General features: G+C 41.9%; 1 protein-coding gene across 1 annotated transcript in view; it reads left to right on the forward strand.

Moving 5' to 3' along the window:
* The window catches only part of LRP1B (LDL receptor related protein 1B), a 2002088-nt gene that overhangs the window by 1047146 nt on the left and 935703 nt on the right, over window positions 1–19239 (forward strand). The window contains exon 12 of the mRNA XM_019522796.1: window positions 16730–16910. Within this exon, the coding sequence (XP_019378341.1) occupies window positions 16730–16910 (181 nt within the window). The remainder of the gene's footprint in view (window positions 1–16729; window positions 16911–19239) is intronic.

The following is a 19239-nucleotide window of genomic DNA, read 5'->3' on the forward strand; positions in this document are numbered from 1 at the left end:
GGCTAGGAGCTGGAACCAACTTCCAAGGGAAGTGGTGCTGGCCCCTACCCTGGGGGTCTTTAAGAAGAGGCTGGATGCCTACCTGGCTGGACTCATTTGAGTCCCGTTTCTTGTTTTGGGGTTTTGTTGTTCTCCCGCCCTGGCGGGGGGTCGGGCTAGAAGATCTACTAGGTCCCTTCCAACCCTAAATCTATGAATCTATGAATATGGGCAGTGCCATAGGAGGGGGTCAATGGCCTCTACTTCTTCTTAGAAAGTTTCCCTGGGGCAATTGGGTCAAATCCCTCCCTGTACCTCCATGCCCTCACTGCGAGTACTCGGTGCACTATCAACCAACTCAAGTCCCTGTGGTCCTTGTGGATGTCCTTGTGGAAGAACTGGTTCCAGATGGCTTGGCAGTCCCCATTGGGAAGTGTGTCCATGGTTGATAGCCTTTCTCTGTTTCTGACTGCCTTCTGTATCTTTCTGTGGTTGGACATAGTCTCCGGGCTTTCCTTCTGTATCCCATACTCACTCCAGAACTCTTTCAGGACCCTGTAGAGCCAGAGTTGCTCCATCATCCACCGTCTCTCATTGGTTGGTGTGTACACCCCCACCATCTCAGGTGACCTGCAAAAAACTTTACTAAACAGGCTGTTTTGGTCTCTGGCCCAGGTGCCAGCTTGCAAATCTAGCTCATGTACCATGCCTGCAGGAACAGGTGGATATCTGGCATCCCCCAGCCTATTTATTTTTGTACAGAGTCTTCCTTACCACCTTCTCCATTCTGTGCATGATACACTTTGCAGGGGATGTGAGGTACAGATAGGCAGGTGCTTTTGCTAACATTGAGCTTGGTCCCCGCTGCCACTTTGGGTGTCAGTGCAAGAAATACATGCCCTCTTGCCATGTTTAACATGTATGGCCAATACTTGTCATGTGCTGTATGCAGCACGTTAGCTCCGGGACTCACAGCACACATAGGGAGATCATAGGGTGCAGACTGCCTTTAATGTGAGATCTGGACCCGGAGCTGCACATTGCACAGGGGTCCAGGGCACAGGCTCCATGCGGCACCCTCAACCAACCCCTGTGCTGCCTGCAGCACCTTATCCAGCTGCACACCATGGACACTAGTACACTCCCTGTGCTGGCTCCATGTGGTGTGTGCACAGCGAGCCCTGGCACATGTTGCACGTGGCATGCGGGCTGGACGCAGTGCCATGATTGCTGCACCAGGGAGTTGGTCCCAGACCAGCCTGCAAACTGGCATATAAGGCTGAATGACTTTAACGTCCCTGACCTACACATTTCTGTATCCAGACTTACTCTAAACCTAAATCCTTTAACCACATATCAACAAGTCAGTTGCTTAGGACAAATATACCTTTTCCCAAAGTTTATTTTGCATGTGCTACCATGACACCAAGACAAATCATCCTCCTTTGAGTTAAAATAACAGTAATTTCATCTGTGTATTCTTTTTATTAATCCATGCCTCTTCTCACTGCTGCTCTACCTGGACATCGATACAGAGGGCATTTATAAGGGACAGAGTAGCTGTAAAAACATCAGTCTGTATTCTAGCTGTGATTCTCATTAGTCACAATAGTCACTCTACCTTTCCCTTTCATTTCTATTAAAAATATGAAATATCAATTTTCAAGTTAAGGATGTCATGAAGGCTTGTTGCGCTGGAATTCTATTGTTTCACATATACGTATCATACTGTTTTAGGTGTCTTAGTATTATATCTTAAATTTAATTTACTTTTTAAACATGATTTAAAGGAAATTAATACAAAAATAAGAAAATGGGGGAAATATAATGATAGAAAAAAATATTAAAATTGTAAAGGATTTGAAGCCATGGTGGTTCTCTTAACATGATAATAAATCTATAGGTGTTATAGAATCATGCTCAGTGAAAGGTTGTAAGATGTTTTATCATGTTACAGCTGCACTGAGATTGTAATGGCTCCTTTTACAGATTCCTTTATTGCATTTCAAGTATTTAGCAGCTTAATCAAATTAATATCCATTTATTGGGTTAAATTGTAGCACTTTATCTTAGCATATTGTTTAAGTTAATTAAATTTATCATGTAGTGGATTTCTATAAGCAGGAAGATTTTCTATCCTGCTCAGGATAAAGGAGAGACCCACTGGGCTGTGTTGTGGAGACTGGGAGAGACTGATTTATAGCAGAAATAGATAATAAGTGTTTCTGGTATGAGAAAATGGGCTGTATGAAGAGTATGCTCTGAAAGGGAAAAAAGTTGGTATACTGCACATGATGAAATAACCTTCAGACTAACTGAAGTGATGAAACTTAATACACGGCACTCTGTTAACAGGTATACCTCCTCCTCCCTCCAAGCTTGATAAAATTTATTGATTAGAGAGAAAAAAGTTGCAGCGGTAAAAGACAGAATATTATGAAACATACTGACTGTGTATGCAAAGAAAAAACACTCTTCTTACAGCAATTATTATTTTTTATTTTGTTATCAGATCTGCATCTAAACCTGTACATTAAATAGGATCATAAAGAAGTTAGGCTGGAAAGGACCTCATGAGGTAATCTAGTCCAGCCCCTTGCCCATGGCAGGATCATCCCTACTAAACTATCCCAGCCAAGTGTTTGTCTAACCTGCTTTTGAAAGTTTCCAGTGATGGAGAATCTGCAACTTCTTTAAATAGCCTGTTCCAATGCCTGACCATCCTTAAAGTCATAAAGTTCCTCCTAATCACCAACTTAAATTTCCCCTGCTCCTAGTTCTGTTCTCTACAACCACAGAGAAAAGCTCATCTTCATCCTCTATCACCCTTCAGATATATGCGGTGGGCATTTCCAGGGGGTGCACGGCCACTCTCAGAGGGTGCATGTGCACCTGTGTGCACCCTCTATACATTGCCAATGAAACTGCCCATGTCCCTCTTGAATTGTGGGACCCAAAAGTGAACGCAGAACTCCGGATGAGGCTTCACTAGTGCTGATGAGAGTGGAAGAATCACTTTTCTTGATTTGCAAGTCACGCTTAGGATACTGTTGGCTTTTTTTTCCAACAAGAGCACCCTGTTGGCTCATATTCAGTTAATGGTCCACCATAAGCCCCAGGTCCTTTTCTGTAGTATTGCTACCTAACTAGTTAGCCCTAGTGCATGTGGTTATTCTATCCCAAGTGCAGGACTTTGCACTTCTGTTTGTTGAATCCCATCTCACTGATTGCAAACCATTTCTCCTGCCTTTGCAGGTAATTCTGGATCCTAACCCTACTCTTCTAAATGTCTTCAATTCCACCCAATCCCATCATCCACATCATTAATGAGGATGTTGAACAATATCAGACCCAGGACAGACCCCTGGGGAATCCCATTTGATATCTCCTCCCAACTAGGTATTGAGCCATTCAAGACTGATTGCAGAGTACAATTATCCAACCAGTTATGTATCCACTGTACAGCACTTTCATCTAGTCAGTAATAACCTAGCTTGTTAATGAGAATGTTGTGGGGGGAAGTGTAAAAAGCCTTGCTAAAGTCAAGGTATATCACATCTGCTGCTCTCCCCGCATCCACAGAGCCTGTCAGTTCAGCATAGAAGGAAGTCAGATTGGTTAGGCATGGCTTGCTCTTGGGTAATCCATTCTGACTGTTCCTGATCATTTTGTTTTCCTCTAGGTATTTCACAATGGATTTCTTGAGTACCTGCTTTATGATTTTTCCAGGTACAAAGGTCAAGCTGACTTGCCTGTAATTCCCCTGACCCTCCTTCTTCCCCTTCTTAAATCTGGACACTATATTTGCTGTTTTACAGTCATATTGGACCTCTCCCAACCTCCATGAGTTCTCAAAAAGGATAACCAATGGCTCCAAATTTATCTCAGCCACATTCCCCTAGTACTCTCAAATGCAACCCATCCAGCCGTGCCAACGTGACAGCATCTAGCTTCTCTGAGTAATCCCTCACCTGTTTTGCCATTACAAGGCTGTTTGTCTCCTTTCCTGTCTCTGCTGCCAACTACTCTTTAACTGATAGCTGCCGTTATTTGTGAAACTAAAATAAAAAGGGCATTAAATACTTCAGTCTTCGTTAAAACGTCTATGACCAGACTGCCTTCCACATAGAATATATGGTCTTCCTCTTACTTTTACTACACCTGTAGAATCTCTTTTTATTGCTGTTTATGTCCCTTCCCTGCTGCATCTCAAGTTGTGCCTTGGCCTTCCTAATTTTCTCCCTGCATGGCCATGAAATACTCTTAAACTCTTCCTTACTACTGTGACAAAGTTTCCACTTTTTATAGGATTATTTTTTTGAATCTCAACTCCTTGGAGAGATCATTATCTAGCTAAGCTGGTCTCTTGTTGCACTTCCCATATTTCCATTGCATCAGGATGGTTTGCCACTGTGCCTTTAAGACAGCCTCCTTAAAGTACCACCAGCTCTCCTGGACTCTTTTTCCCCTCAAAGATGCTTCCCCAGGGATCCTGTCCACCAGGCCCCTGAGTTTGTTGAAGTTTGCTTTTCTGAAGTCCAGAATATCCTTATTCTGGTGCTCTCCTTCCTTCCTCTCCTTGGGATCTTGAAATGTATCATTTTGTGTTCACTGTCACCCAAGTTACCTTCCTCCTTCACATTCTCAACCAATTCCACCCTGTTCATGAGCACTAATTGGAAAATAGCTTTCCCCCTTGTTGGCCTTTCTACTAGCTGAATCAAAAATTAGCCCCAACACACTCCAGGAATTTGCTGGACTGCTTGTACACTGCTGTTTGCCTCCCAGCAGATGTCCAATAATTAAAGTCCCCCATGAAAACCAAGTCCTGTGATTTGGAAGATTCTGTCACTTGTTTCAATAACATGTTCTGTGTGGTCAGAGAGTATATTTTGGTCTGTGCTTCTGCAGTGACTAGCAAAATTAGAGCTTGTCCTATAACTGGGTCTTAATGTATAGTCACATGTTTGCTTGCAACATTTACAAATCATTGGAATGCTGCCATGTATTAAAGTAAGTGCATGTCTAAAGATGTATTATCTGATAAATCTTGCAATAATCCTTTCCTAAAAGAGAGCAATTTTCCAACTTCAAGATGGCATTTAACACCTGGTAAACTGCTTGAATGTGTGTTTGCTCATGTTTTCATCAATGAACTGGAAGATGGGATGGAGTGCGCCCTTAGCAAGTTTGCTGATGACATCAAGCTGAAGGAAGTATACTAGAGGGTAGGATTAGGATTCAGAGACATACATCCTCAACAAATTGGAGGATCGGAGCAACAGAAATCTCATGAGATTCAAGTATGAGAAGTACAAAGCCCTGCACTTAGGATGCAACAATCCCATGCACTGATACAGGTTGGTAACCATCTGACTAAGCAGCAGCTGTGAAAAAGGGACCCGGAGGTTACAGTGGACAATAAGCTGAATATGAGTCAGCAGTGTGCCCTTGTTGCAAAGAAGGCTAGTGGAATATTGGGCTGCATTAGTAAGGGCATTTCCAGCAAATCAAGGGAAGTGATTCTTCCCTGTATCTGTAATTGGTGAGGCTTCATCAGGAGTACTGTTTTCAGTTTTGGGTCCTCCACTACAGACTGGACCCTCTCTAATTTGTCCACATCCTGTGGGGCTGGTTAGGGGTTTGGGACACAGGACTAAGAGGCTAAGGGAACTGGGCTTATTTAGTATGGAGAAGAGAAGACCAACAGGAGAGTTAATAGCAGCCTTGGACTTCCTGAAGGGTGGTTCCAAAGAGATGCATAAATGTTAGGGTCAGAAGGGACCTCAGTAGGTCTTGTCCAGTCTCCTTTTGAAGACCCCCAAGGTAGGGGAGAGCACCACCTCTTTTGGAAGCCAATTCCAGATTCTGGCAACCATTATTGTGAAGAAGTTCTTTCTAATGTTCAGCCTAGATCTGCTCTCCATCAATTTGTGGCCATTGCTCCTATTTACTCCAGGGGTTGCCCTAGTAAATAAAGAATCTCCTATTCCTTGCTACCTTACTTTCTTGCATGTTAATTTACAAGAACAGAAAGAGATACTGTATCAAAGGCCTTCTTAAAATCAAGGTAGATGACATCTACATCGACTCCTGCATCTAAGCATTTTGTGACCTGGTAATAAGAAGAAACAAGTTTAGTCGGGCAGGATCTACCTGCAATGAATCCATACTGATTTCCTTTCAGCATTATTTCCCCTGCTGGACTCCCACAAATGTGATCCTTAATGATTTTTTCCAGAGTTTTCCCAGAGGTGAGACTAACTGGTTTATAATTTCCTGGTTCCTCCCTGCTCCCATTCTAGAAAATAGGGACCACATTGGCACTTTTCCAGTCCATGAGTGCTTGAACAGCCATGCCAGTGGTTCTGCAATGACACTAGCCAATTCCTTCAGCACCCTTGGATGAAGTTCATCCAGGCCCGCTGATTTGAACAGATCCAGCCCCTCCAAGTGCCCCTTCCCTAACTCTGCACTAACAGTTGGTGGGCTGGTGTCCCTCCTGTGTCTGTCTGTGATCTAATCAAGAGCTTTGTCTTGGTCTGTGTCTAGGAATACAGAGGCAAAGGGCTCATTGAAGAGCTCAGCTTTGTCCCCCTGCTCTGTCACCAATTGCCCTAGTTTGTCCTGTAGGGGTGCTATGCTACCCTGCACCTTCTTTTTGCTCCCTATATACCCAAAGAAGGACTTTTGTTGTCCTTAATTTTTGTCATCAGCCTAAGTTCTAATCCTGCTTTGGTCTTCCTAACTGATTCCCTGCAAGTGCAAACCAGGGAGGTATACTCCTCCTTGGTAGCTACCCCCCATTTCCACAGGCTGTATACTTCTTTCTTTGCCCTTAGGCTTTCCTGGACTTCCCTGTTCAGACAGGAGGGCTTCTTTGTCCCCTTTTATGTGCAATGGGATGGTCTCCTTCAGTTTCTGTAGGATTGCTCCCTTGAGGAATGACCACCCTTCTTGGACCCCCATTTTGCCAATGCTCTTGAGCTTTAACACCTCACTAACTAATCCCCTGAGCACACTGAAGTTAACATTTCTGAAGTCTAGCACTTCAGTCCTGCTGGTTAGTTTACCCACCCTTCGCTGGATAGTGAATTCAGTCAATCGATGGTCACTATCCTCTAGGTTACCTTGTACCTGCAGATTCTACACGAGATCAGCCCCTGTAGCTAACACCAAGTCCAGCAAGGCATTTCACTTGGTGGGATTGTAAACCTCCTGCATTAGGTGGAGGTCCTGTATGCAGGTTAAGAACCTACCTGAGCGCTTAGATTTTGCTGACTGCTCCTCCCAGCAGATGTCAGGGTGACTTAGGTCACCCATGACAACCATCTCTCTTGACCATATAGCCTCTGAGAGCCATCTGGAAAATTCCAGGAATAGCTCATCTTCCTGGTGTGGCAGTCTATAGTAGACCCCCACTACCAAGTCCCTTTCCCCCTACCTTGTATCCTGACCCATAGTACCTCGGTTTGGCCCTTCTCTGATCCCATTTTGATTATAGAGGATGTATATTGTTCCTTAATGTGGAGAGCAACACTCCCCACACTTTTTCCCCACTCTATCCCATCTGTACAACCTGTAACTCTCAATGCCTAATGCCCAATCATGAGTAGGGTCCCACCAGGTTTCAGTTAGTCAAACCAGGTTGAAATTGTTGCTGGCAAGCAGCAGGGAAGGGTTCCTGGCTGTGCTCCATGTTGCCACCCCCATAATAGCCCCCCTGTTCATTCATTTACCTGAAGTCTATGTCAGAAGCTCTTGTGTACTCCTACACGGTGTGTACTCCTACCTATGAACTGGCCTGCGAACTGCTCCCCTGTTGGCAGTCTCTGTTCACTGGCTCCCTAGCCACAGGCTCTCTGGTCACCTGGGGAGTCTCCTTTTATACCCTTCTGGGCCTGGGATGACTCAGGCCCAGGCAGCAATCACACATCAGACAGCAATCCCACAGCAATCAATAATCAACACTCACTCAGCAGTCAGCACTCACTCCCAGCGTAGCTAAACCAAAGGTATAGGCAACTGGATCACTTACCTTTCCTGGGCAGGATCTGGTGCCTGGCCTGGCTTCTCTCCTCATTCTTCCTCCCTCTTCTTGCCTTCAGCAACTGCCTGCAAACTGCTTCTTTGTTGGCAGTCCCTGTTCACTGGCTCCCTGGTCACAAGCAGGATGGAACTTGATTCTTCTTAGTGGTGGCATATGACAGAACAAGGAGCAGTGGTCCCAAGTTGCAGCATGGGAAATTTAGGTTAGATATTAGGAAAAACTTTCTCATGAGGAGAGAATAGTAAAGCACTGGAACAGGTTACCCAGAGAGGTCATGGAAAATCTCCATCCTTTTAGGATTTTAAGACCCAGCTAGACAAAGCTTTGGCTGGGATGATCTAGTTGGGGATAGTCCTTCTTAGAATAGGGGGTTGGACTAGGTGACTTCCTGAAGGTCCCTTCCAACCCTTATTTTCTATTATTCTGTTTTAGCTGCACTTATTAAGTGTTAAATTGAATGTGTGACCGCCCTTAGGTGGTACTTCAGTATACATACTAATCTCATCTTAATGACAGTACCTTGAACCAGATCGTTCAGAGGATGCTAGAAACTTGTTAGTTGAAAAATGTGGAATTTCTTCTATATGGTATTAATAGCAGCACAATTCAAACTGTGTACTGTTAAGTTTAGTTTGGCTGTTTTTCATGTACTTATCTGGTTTTAGGCAGGATTTCTATACAAATGGTTTGTGTCACACATGATTGGTTTTTACGTCACACCGATGGCAGTATATGAATGTGTTCTTGCATACATTCCCTGATAAAATTCTCCTTTCAAGTGCACATTTATATGGAAATTTCTGTCTACTGTATATTATCTCTCACCTCCAAGATAGTCTTTCTAAACACATTTTTTTCCTAGATAATTGAGTTAGCATTAGGGAGAAATAATTAATTTGGCTAAAACTAGAGTTCATACAATGTAGCAGACATAAGAATGATGGGAGAAGTGCTAGCTCTAACATTTTTCTCTCCATTTTAGAAATCTGGTTGATATCTTCTGACACTAGAAATGCTAACTTAGTACTATTTTATATTTGGTTATGATCAGTTGCTGCCTGACTTTGCAAATGGTAACAACCGTATTTAGAACTTTGGGGCTAGATGGTCTTCTCTACTGAGCTTTGGTGGTAGAGAGAATATAACATCTATCAGGGAGCCCACTCAATCTCCTATATTCTCAGGGCTAACCAGCACAACTTTTTGTGAACCCAGCACAATCTGGAAGTTTAGGGAGCAGGTCAATAGTCAGTGCACAGTTGAGACAGAAGACAAGAGCTCTGCCAAAACATCTTCTTCATCCTGATATACCTTTACACTGAGAAATGGGAGTCAATCAACAGAAGAGGGCTGAGAATGTGTGCCCTTGTGAGTGAGGAGTTTCCCACCAGCCATGGAATTTTATGCATTGGGTATTCTTTGACCAGCTCAGGAAAGGCAAAAAATGATCAGAGAGAGTTTTCCTTTATAACATACCTAAAAGAACATGGACCACATTTGGATTTACAACAAACACGACATTGTATGAATTATTCACTTCATCCTTTATCCACCCATAACAACTTTACCGTCAACAACCATCTCTTCCTCCAAAATACAAGCATAGTTATTGGCACAAAGATGGCACCTCAATATGCTAACCTCTTCATGAACCACCTGGAAAAAACATTCTAGAAAATTGTGCCATTACAGGACTGAACACCTGTATAAGCTTATTGTCTTCTGACACAAATTCAACAGCTACCAACCTTCAATAATTTTTTTTATGAATACTCCTACACCAACATCAGCCTTCTGGATATCACAATCCATGTCTGGGATGGCACCCTACAAACCACTGTATATAGAAAAGTCACAGACCACCACACATACGTTCATAAAACCAGCAACTACCTCAGGTACACCAAGAAAGCCATAATCTGAAGTCAGGCCCTCAGATACCACCACATTTACTCTGAGAAGAACATTTGCAATACCCACCTCATCAACCTGAAAAACGGCTTTACCCAGCAAGGACACTGCTGCAGAGAAATGGATTGCATCTTTGAGAAGTCACATAAATACTCTACAATAATGTACTACAATACAAAAAAGAAAGCTCCCATGGATCACACTTGCCTTGTCAATAGAGACCATCCCAAACTGAAACCTATAATCAATTGCCATCTAGAATCAAAAAAGATCAGACCCTAATGGAAATTGTTGTGACCTTCAAACTACACCCAGACTTGGTTCAACTTGTCATCAGAAGCATACTCCTCTCCAATGAACAGACTTTAAATGGGACAAAACCCTACTTCAACAATTAATGTAAAACCTATTAACATATCTCCAGTGCCACAACAGTGATCACAACAGCAAAACTGTATTATGTGAATACAGAATCCATGGATCCTACACATACTACATTCTTTGTGCATATTTTTTTCACTGTACCTGATAGACTAATGGAAATTATGTGGGTGAAACTAGGCAAGAACTATGCAGCAGAATGAACTCTCACAGAAAAAATAAAAGGGAAAGAGACATGCAAGCACCAGTAGGAGCAGGTTTGTCAGAGTATCGCCACTCCCTCTCTGATCTCACAATTGTCATGATGAAAGGGAATTTACAAATGCTTCAGAAGATAAACTTGGGAACAGAAATCCATTGCTGAACTTCATAATATAGACAGTAGGTTTATGGCTCATCATAACACATCATAACACATCAAATGCTGTCAATAATCTGCCTCCTAGTTCACAGTCGTTCCCCATCCATCCAAACAGACTGTATGTGCTTGGAGTCTTTTCTCTGATATTTAGTTCAGCCTGCATCTGCTTCTTTGTTAGACCTGAAGAAAGGCACTTGATCCCTGGACACTTGTCTAACTTCTCTCCCTGCTATTCAGTTGATCCGATATCTTTTTAAAAAATATTTTCCTTTGTAACTAAATTTCATACTTTTAACATGTCTACTTGGAGATGAGTGGCTGAGGATGTTCTTTGTATTTAAAGTTATTTTTAGTATTGAAGGAAATGAGCAAGGCAGAAGGACATGTAGGAAAGGCAGATTATAAAGTAGTGAACAGTGGACCAAGGAAGATACAAGAAAGAAAGGGATAGGAAGTGATAGAATTGAGAGTAAATGAATGGTTAGTCATTAGCTTGGGATTTGGAAGATCTGGCTTGCATTCCTTCCCATGGCATATACTTTCTATGATACTATAAGTAAATTACTTCCCTGCTTTGTATCTCAATTCTCTATCTGTAAAATGAGGGTAACATCACTTCTATACTTCACAGCAACGTTATGAAGATAAATTCATAAAAGGTTACCAGCTAGTGAAATGCTATGGTAATGACAGCTTTACATATAACTTTTGGAGGAAGAAAATAAAAATCAATCTTAGTAAGAGGAAAGCAAGGATTATGTCATTTCTTACTAGTCAGGAGCTAAGGAGTCCTCCGTGTTTTCAGGTTCTAAACAGAGTGAATAGTTAATCTTTAAAATAAACAAAACATTTTAATGGATATTAATTGCAGGAGCATTGTGGGAGTGTCATGAAGCCTTAATCAAGAATGGGACCCATTATGCTATGTTGTATAACAACAAGTTTCTGATCCAATAAGCCTTCAACAAACATAAAATATGAATTTAAGTATGATTTAATGTATATTTGTTCATGTGAGAAGCTGGACCAACCAAAGATTTATTTGGAACACTTCTACATCCCATTGCATACTGGACAGCTAGTAAAATTACAATGAACACCAGCTGTTTTGCCCTTTTCGCAATTATAAATTGAAGATGAGTGACGCACCAACTAAATAATATTTCTTTCGTTTTAGAAGTTGAGTTAGCTTTCAGGCATATTTAGAACCAGTTTTCTTACATGTTTTTGAATGTGATACAGTGGAAGAAACAAGGAAAGGGCATCATAAATGCCTTATTAGTGTTTAAAATTCATGGGGTATTTTTAAGGATTTAAGTGTGGTTTTGTTTTAATGTAAAAGACTTAACTGTTTTCCAGTCTCCACAAATTTTAAATCTTTGAATAGTTACTCTTCCCTGTGGTTATTTTTTCTATCTGGCACAGAGTATCCCATGCACTTGACTCTGCTGGACCACCTGCAGCAGTTTCCAAAGGAATGGTTTAGCTTTTATCTTTTATGTACCATATTATATCATATTTCTTTAAAATCCCTTTTACCATCCATACAAAATAAGCAAACTATTTCATTAACAACAGTTATCAGTAACAGTTAATTATTCTTTCTCCGTTGATATAAAAACAATCATTAGGAGGACTATTAATATGTTTATTTTACCTTTCTGCTAGTAAGATATGTTCTTTGGTAAATTATTTTTATTACATGATAAAATTACCTAAATATATAGCTTATGTTAATGCTTTAAATATTTAAAGTTTGGGAATAGCTGTTGATCTATGAAACTACATATAGTTTAACATTGCAAACGAATGCATGTTAAGCTTGCAAAATTCACCTGTATATACTTTTAATGCAAATTAAATCTGTTTGACTATTTATCTGCAAAGCCCTATATAATTTGGTCATCTGGGAAGCCATCAAACAAATAAGGAAATTAATTTGGGTTCTTTGTTTAATAGTTATCTGGGAGCGCACGCGCGCACACACACACACACACACACACACACACACACACACACACACACACACACACACACACACACCCCCATAGATTAAAAGGGGAGGGAGCTTCACAGAGCTGGGGATGGGAGCTTGTTTCCAGCTCACGCTTTGCTGTTAGAGAGTGGGGCCTGGGAACAAGCTCTCCAGCCCCCACTGCAATTGCAGTTGTAATCATGGAGCAGGGGCTGGGAGCTCCTTGCATGGGGATAGTTCCCTGACCAGCCTGGAGCTGACTGCGACAGTTCCCAGGCAGCCCCAGGCTGCATGGGAAAGCACATGTAGCCTGGAGGTGGCTGGAGACTGTCCTGTTTCAAGCAGTTCCCAGCCAGCTGTGGGCTGCACAAACAGACTTCCCCATGAAGCCTGGAACTAGCTGGGAACTGTCCCAGTCAGGGGCAGATCCCAGCCCCATGCCCCAATGGGGTGATTGAGGTGTGGGGCTTGGAAAGAGCTGCATGGGTGGGGTGGGTCCCAGCCCCCTGACCCAATCCCTCAGTGAGGCAGCTAGCAGTGAGGTAGCTGCTAGCTACCCCACTGGCAGATCAGGGCAGGGGGCTGGGACCTCCCCCTTCCCTATAGCTCTTTCCAAGCCCTGTGCCCCTGATCGGAGAGCCAGGCCCAGGAGCTCCCTGCTGCTGGGGCAGGGGGACATTTCCCTGCTGCCTGGGGCAAGGAGGCAGCTATGTCCTGGCCCGGGGCTTGGTGCCAGCCCCTGTGCTAGCACCCTGGAGGAGTCTGGAGCTCCCCCAAGTGGTGACAGGGTCCATTGCAGGGCAGCAGGGAACTGGGATCAAATCTTCTTCCTAATCTCTGAATGTGTAGACACATATCCAAAATCCCCTTCTGTGCAGTAGTTTACTGCACAGTAAATCTAGGATGGAGTAAACACGTGTAGATGAGCCCACTGTGTACAATATCCATGGTTTCCAAATTATTCTCACTTACAACCTCCACATCCATGCAAACAGTTTATAACATATATAAACTGAAAGTATTTTGAGTGATACCTTCCTGAATGCTGACTACTTTATAAATTCACTAAAACTACAGAATCCTAATAACTGAAAATATCTTTGTTATTCATTACCTAGAATAAAACATTTATCAGTTTTATCCATTATCCTCCATTTTCCTTTTTTGGAAGAGATAGTGTCACCATGTCCATTTTTAAGGAGACTATGCCCAGTTTAAAAATATTGCAATATTTTAGATTTATGAAGTAGCTTTCATCCTCCAATAGGTTACACTTTCTATACTGACAATATCACTGAATTTCTTCGTTTGGAAGCTGCAGAGGGAATGGTAATCCAAATACATGTACAGTGTTGTGCAACAGTACTCTTTCCTGCCCAGGGCAGGGGGTCGGATTTGATGATCTGCTCGGGTCCCTTCCGACCCTACTGACTATGAAAATATTCAACCTGGGGGGAGGTGGGTAGCGGAGTCCCCCAGGGCTCGGTCCTGGGGCCTGCGCTGTTCAATTTCTTCATCAGTGATCTGGATGATGGGGTGGAAAGTAACCTGTTTAAATTCGCTGATGACACCAAAATCTGGGGGGAGGTGAGCACGCTAGCAGGGAGGGAGAGATTGCAGAGGGATCTGGATAGGTTACAGGGGTGGGCTAACAGGAACAGGATGCGTTTTAATACGGACAAGTGCAGGGTGCTGCACTTGGGCAGTAGGAACCAGCAGCACACTTACACAATGGGGAACTCCCTACTTGAGAGCACGGAGGCAGAAAGAGATCTTGGAGTCATTATTGACTCCAAGATGAACATGGGCCGACAATGCGAGGTCATGGTTGGCAGGGCTAACCGGACCTTGTCGTGCATCCACAGGTGCATCTCGAGTAGAGCCAAGGAGGTGATCCTCCCCCTCTACGCGACGCTGGTCAGGCCACAGCTGGAGTATTGTGTCCAGTTCTGTGCGCCCCATTTCAAGAGGGATGTGGACAACATGGAGAGGGTCCAGAGGAGGGCCACCCGCATGATCCGGGGACAACAGGGCAGACCCTACAGTGAGAGACTGCGGGACCTGAACCTATTCAGCCTCCACAAGAGAAGGCTAAGGGGGGACCTGGTGACTGTCTATAGACTCACTAGGGGGGACCAGAAGGGTTTGGGGGAGACGCTGTTTCCCCTAGCGCCCGCTGGCATAACAAGGAGTAATGGGCACAAGCTGATGGAGAGGAGGTATAGATTGGACATCCGCAAAAACTACTTCACGGTTAGGGCGGCTAGGAGCTGGAACCAACTTCCAAGGGAAGTGGTGCTGGCCCCTACCCTGGGGGTCTTTAAGAAGAGGCTGGATGCCTACCTGGCTGGACTCGTTTGAGTCCCGTTTCTCTTTTTGGGGTTTTTTGTTGTTCTCCCGCCCTGGCGGGGGGTCGGGCTAGAAGATCTACTAGGTCCCTTCCGACCCTTAATCTATGAATCTATGAATCTATAAACAGGGTGGCATGGGGAATTTTATAGACATCATATTTTGCAAAATGTATCTCATACTCTCTAAGATTCATAGAAAACTTCAGTTAAGACCTTGTCTGGAAAATCCTGTCTTGCAGGGAATTCAATTTATCTACCTTAAATATAAAGAGTTGAAAAACCTTTGTCTGCCTTTGAACATTTTGTTTCAGGATGACAAAGGTGTAATCTTGAACTCGTGTCAGTTGGTTTACATTATTTTACCAATGAAGCCATCTTTAAATCTGGCTTAAAGCTGTCCTATTAGGCATTCTCCTGTGTAAAATTGTACTGAGCCACTATAGCTTCTCCTATTCAACCCCTGCTAGTCCCTGCAGGAGAGGACACGGCAGGGATCAGAGGGAACCAATTTAAATTGAGACTGCTTCAATTCATATCATGACCCACTCCCCACAGACAAATGGCCCAGGATCAGGAGAATGTAAAGATGGTTTTAAGCCATCTTTGCCACCCACTCCTTTGGTTTCATTCAAAGTATACCTATGGGCCTTAATACATAAATTAACTTACAGATGTGAATTTCTTATATATTACGGTTACATAATTATATAACCCCCATTATTAATTTTAATAAATTTTTCAGTAAATATGCACTTCGGGTAAATACACGTAATGCTTTTCTGTCATTATTTAGAGAGTTATAATATGAACTCTTCTTACTACCGTTACTACAAATTTAACAAAATATTTAAATGTTTGCTTTTCTGTGTAAGCATGTACAGCGGGGACCCTTATTTGCAGCAGCAACTCTGCAACCGTGGGCCATTGTTCAGTCCCAGCCCTAGCTCCATGGTTAGGGGGCCAGGCTGGGAAATAAGGGTCTCCCAGCATGAGCCCCCATCAGCACGGAGTTCAGTGTGGGAAATAAGTGGGCTTGGAGCTGCTGCTGGGGGAGAAGTGCCTCCCAGCCTGAGCCCCCAACTGCAGAGCTCAGGCTGGGAGACAAGGATTTCCCAGCCCCTGCTCCCCAATCACTATTTCAGAATAGGAGGCTTGGATCTCCCTGATGACGGGCAAGAGAACATAGTTCCCACTCAGGCTTCTGTGGCAGAGCGTGCCCTGGAAGCAGGCAGCAGATTTTGCCCCCCATCAGGCCATCTACACTAGTGCTATGGCACCGTTACTAATGCCGAGTAAATATGCTACTTGCATTTGCAGGTAGCAATTTTACTTGCTATTAGAAGGCAGGGTTAATAAGAAGTAAGCATGTGCACATGCTTACTTCCCAATACAAAGTTAAATGTTTTGTGTAAATCCAGTATATTCCCAGGAATAATTATTTTCAGAAGCCATATGAGAGAGAGGTCTGCTTTTCAAGAAACGTGTGGTTCTCATATCTTTCCTCCTCCTTGGATGATACAGCTATTCTTCACTTTTTTATTTAGGATTTTAAACAAAAATTCAGTGTACTGCCCAAGAAAAAATAGGCAAAGATTTTATTTGTTCTTCTTACATGTATCCATCGTAGACCAAAAGATGTATATTAAAAAAATAGAACACGGGCACATGCTAGTAATGAAATCTATTTGTTTGTTTGTTTCTGTTTTGTTTGTTTTTAACAGATCTTGATAATGTAGAAGGCATAGCAGTGGACTGGATTGGAAATAATCTGTACTGGACAAATGATGGACACAGAAAAACAATCACTGTAGCCAGATTGGAGAAAGCCTCTCAAAGTCGGAAAACTTTGTTAGAGGGAGATATGTCTCATCCTAGAGGAATTGTTGTTGATCCTGTCAATGGGTATGATGTAGTATTATTTTATTATAGTTCCTCTATTTAATTTATTTCTGCTATAAATGTATTTAGGATCAAATTCTGCTCTTTGAGCAGCTGATCTCAGAAACTTAGGCTAAATTGTGTGTCAGAAGAAATGGGCAGAGTAGTCTTTAGACATTTGATTCACTGGTATTATGCTATCTTCCAAATGGCATAAGAACTGTATCATTCCTTTTATCTGGCATACACAAATCTCATTGCCTTCAATGGGAAATGTGTGCATGGATCAAGGGCACAATATAATCTTAAATATGTCAATCCATGCTCATTTCCAAATGTGAGTGTGACCTGTCAAAAACAATCTTTCTTTTTTAAAGCTGTTACATTATTCATATTGTGCTATTTAAAGAGCACAAATATAGAGTCAATTCAGTGAGCTTAACATCTAGCTTTGGAAAAAAAATGACATACAAAATATGACCTTCTTAGATGTGCAACCAGTATGAACTTTTCTTATTATCTAGACATTTATACATATTCTTATGAGCATTTTCTTCTGAATGAATACCACACAACACACCCTTCTAATAAAATAACACACACTTTAGTGCGTATACTCCTTCATGAAATATTCTCAGATACCATGTTCCTTTAAGACTTTTGGCCCTGAATTCAATGAATAGCTACACTGGGTGTGTGTGTGTGTGTGTGTGTGTGTGTGTGCACGTGTGATTATTCTAATAAACATGCATTATTAATATTGGTCAGAATATTTAAGCATTACAGAACAGCCTCAGTGAAGGAGTACAACAGGAAAAACTGGCATTTAATATACTATCTCTTTTATAGGGAAGCATGTTATTTGTCATGAAAATCTGAAGCCCTTAATGTAAAACGGTCTAATATTATGTCATACATCTGGTATTGTATATGTATTGCTCAATGTGGGAACATAGGATACCAGAAATAGCATACTAGCTCAAATCCATGGTCCGTCTTGCCCAGCCAGCACTTCAGGATTTATTCCAACAGACTTATGCTAGACAGATACAGTATTACAAGAGAATTACAACATATATGTAACAGTTGGATATTGACTGGCAATTGCCCATTTAACGCTATTTGTGTACAGTATAGCTCACTGAATATTCTTATATAATAAATGCCTGAATCTTCTTGGAATCTTACTAATTCTTGGTTTCACCCAAACCATTTATATTACATTTGGTTGTACCAGCCACAGTTACAGTGTGTTAAAATGGATATAGACTGGAGATTATCAGAATTTTGTTTCATAAATATTTCTGAACTTGATACCAGTTTCAGATAATATTCATCAAGGGCTAAATATTCTCCCCACTTTAGCTGTACACTTAAGATAATGTTAATCCTGCAGGATATGATTATAGGGTGACTGGACCCACTATTATTTCTTAACACTTGATTTTATTTACATTGCCACCTTTTAAATCCATGTTTTTCCTTTAAAGAAAGCAAACTACTACAAGAATGCTACAATTAGCTTAAGGTGTATAGTGTTACTATCATTTGAAACCCAGTCAAAACAATACCTGCAATTTTTTTGTTAAGTTTTCCAACTCGGAGATTCCTACCAGTTAAATATCCAACACATTGTGGTATTGTATGGATATATGACCTGGGAAGGAATACCACACAACACACCCTTCTAATAAAATAACACACACTTTAGTGCTTATACTCGTTCATGAAAGTTTTTTCCCCTCCCCCTTGCCTGGGCCCTTCCCATCCTCCCTGAGGGAGAAAGTTTATTATGGCAGTTTAATTATCTTCAGGATATTGAACTAGAGATAAGCAAAGTAAAAGCAATAACTGTATTTTGATGTGCAATTAAAGCACGTTAATATAAATGTCAGTCACTTTTTGGTCATGGTTTAGCATATGACAGGAGATAACTAGAACAAGGAATGCAGAAAGTTAAAAAGTAATTGCCTTTTAACAAGTCATGCAAATGGCTGCAAACTATATTGATTTATTTTGTCTTTCAGTAGAGAAAGTAGCACGTTGACCCAGTTGTTTGCTTGAATCCTAGGCAGCAGATATACACAGGTCTCACTGATTCTATAATCAAACTTAATATGGTTCAAGTCAGATTTATAATACAGTTTATTAGCCTTGGGCATCCAAATTTAGTTTTGATCTTAACATTAAATTATAAAGCAATAAACCTCTTCCTTTTCAATTGTGAACAGGAAGAGGTAGAAAAAAAAAGAATGTTTGCTACTGCCATTTTTTAAAGTATTCCCGAGCAAATGGTGATTTTTTTTCCATCCTTTTTTTTTTTTTTTTACTAAAAAGTATAAAAATGAAAATA

Source organism: Gavialis gangeticus, unplaced genomic scaffold (assembly GCF_001723915.1).
Source record: "Gavialis gangeticus isolate Ggan-Ray unplaced genomic scaffold, GavGan_comp1, whole genome shotgun sequence".
Lineage (NCBI taxonomy): Eukaryota > Metazoa > Chordata > Crocodylia > Gavialidae > Gavialis > Gavialis gangeticus.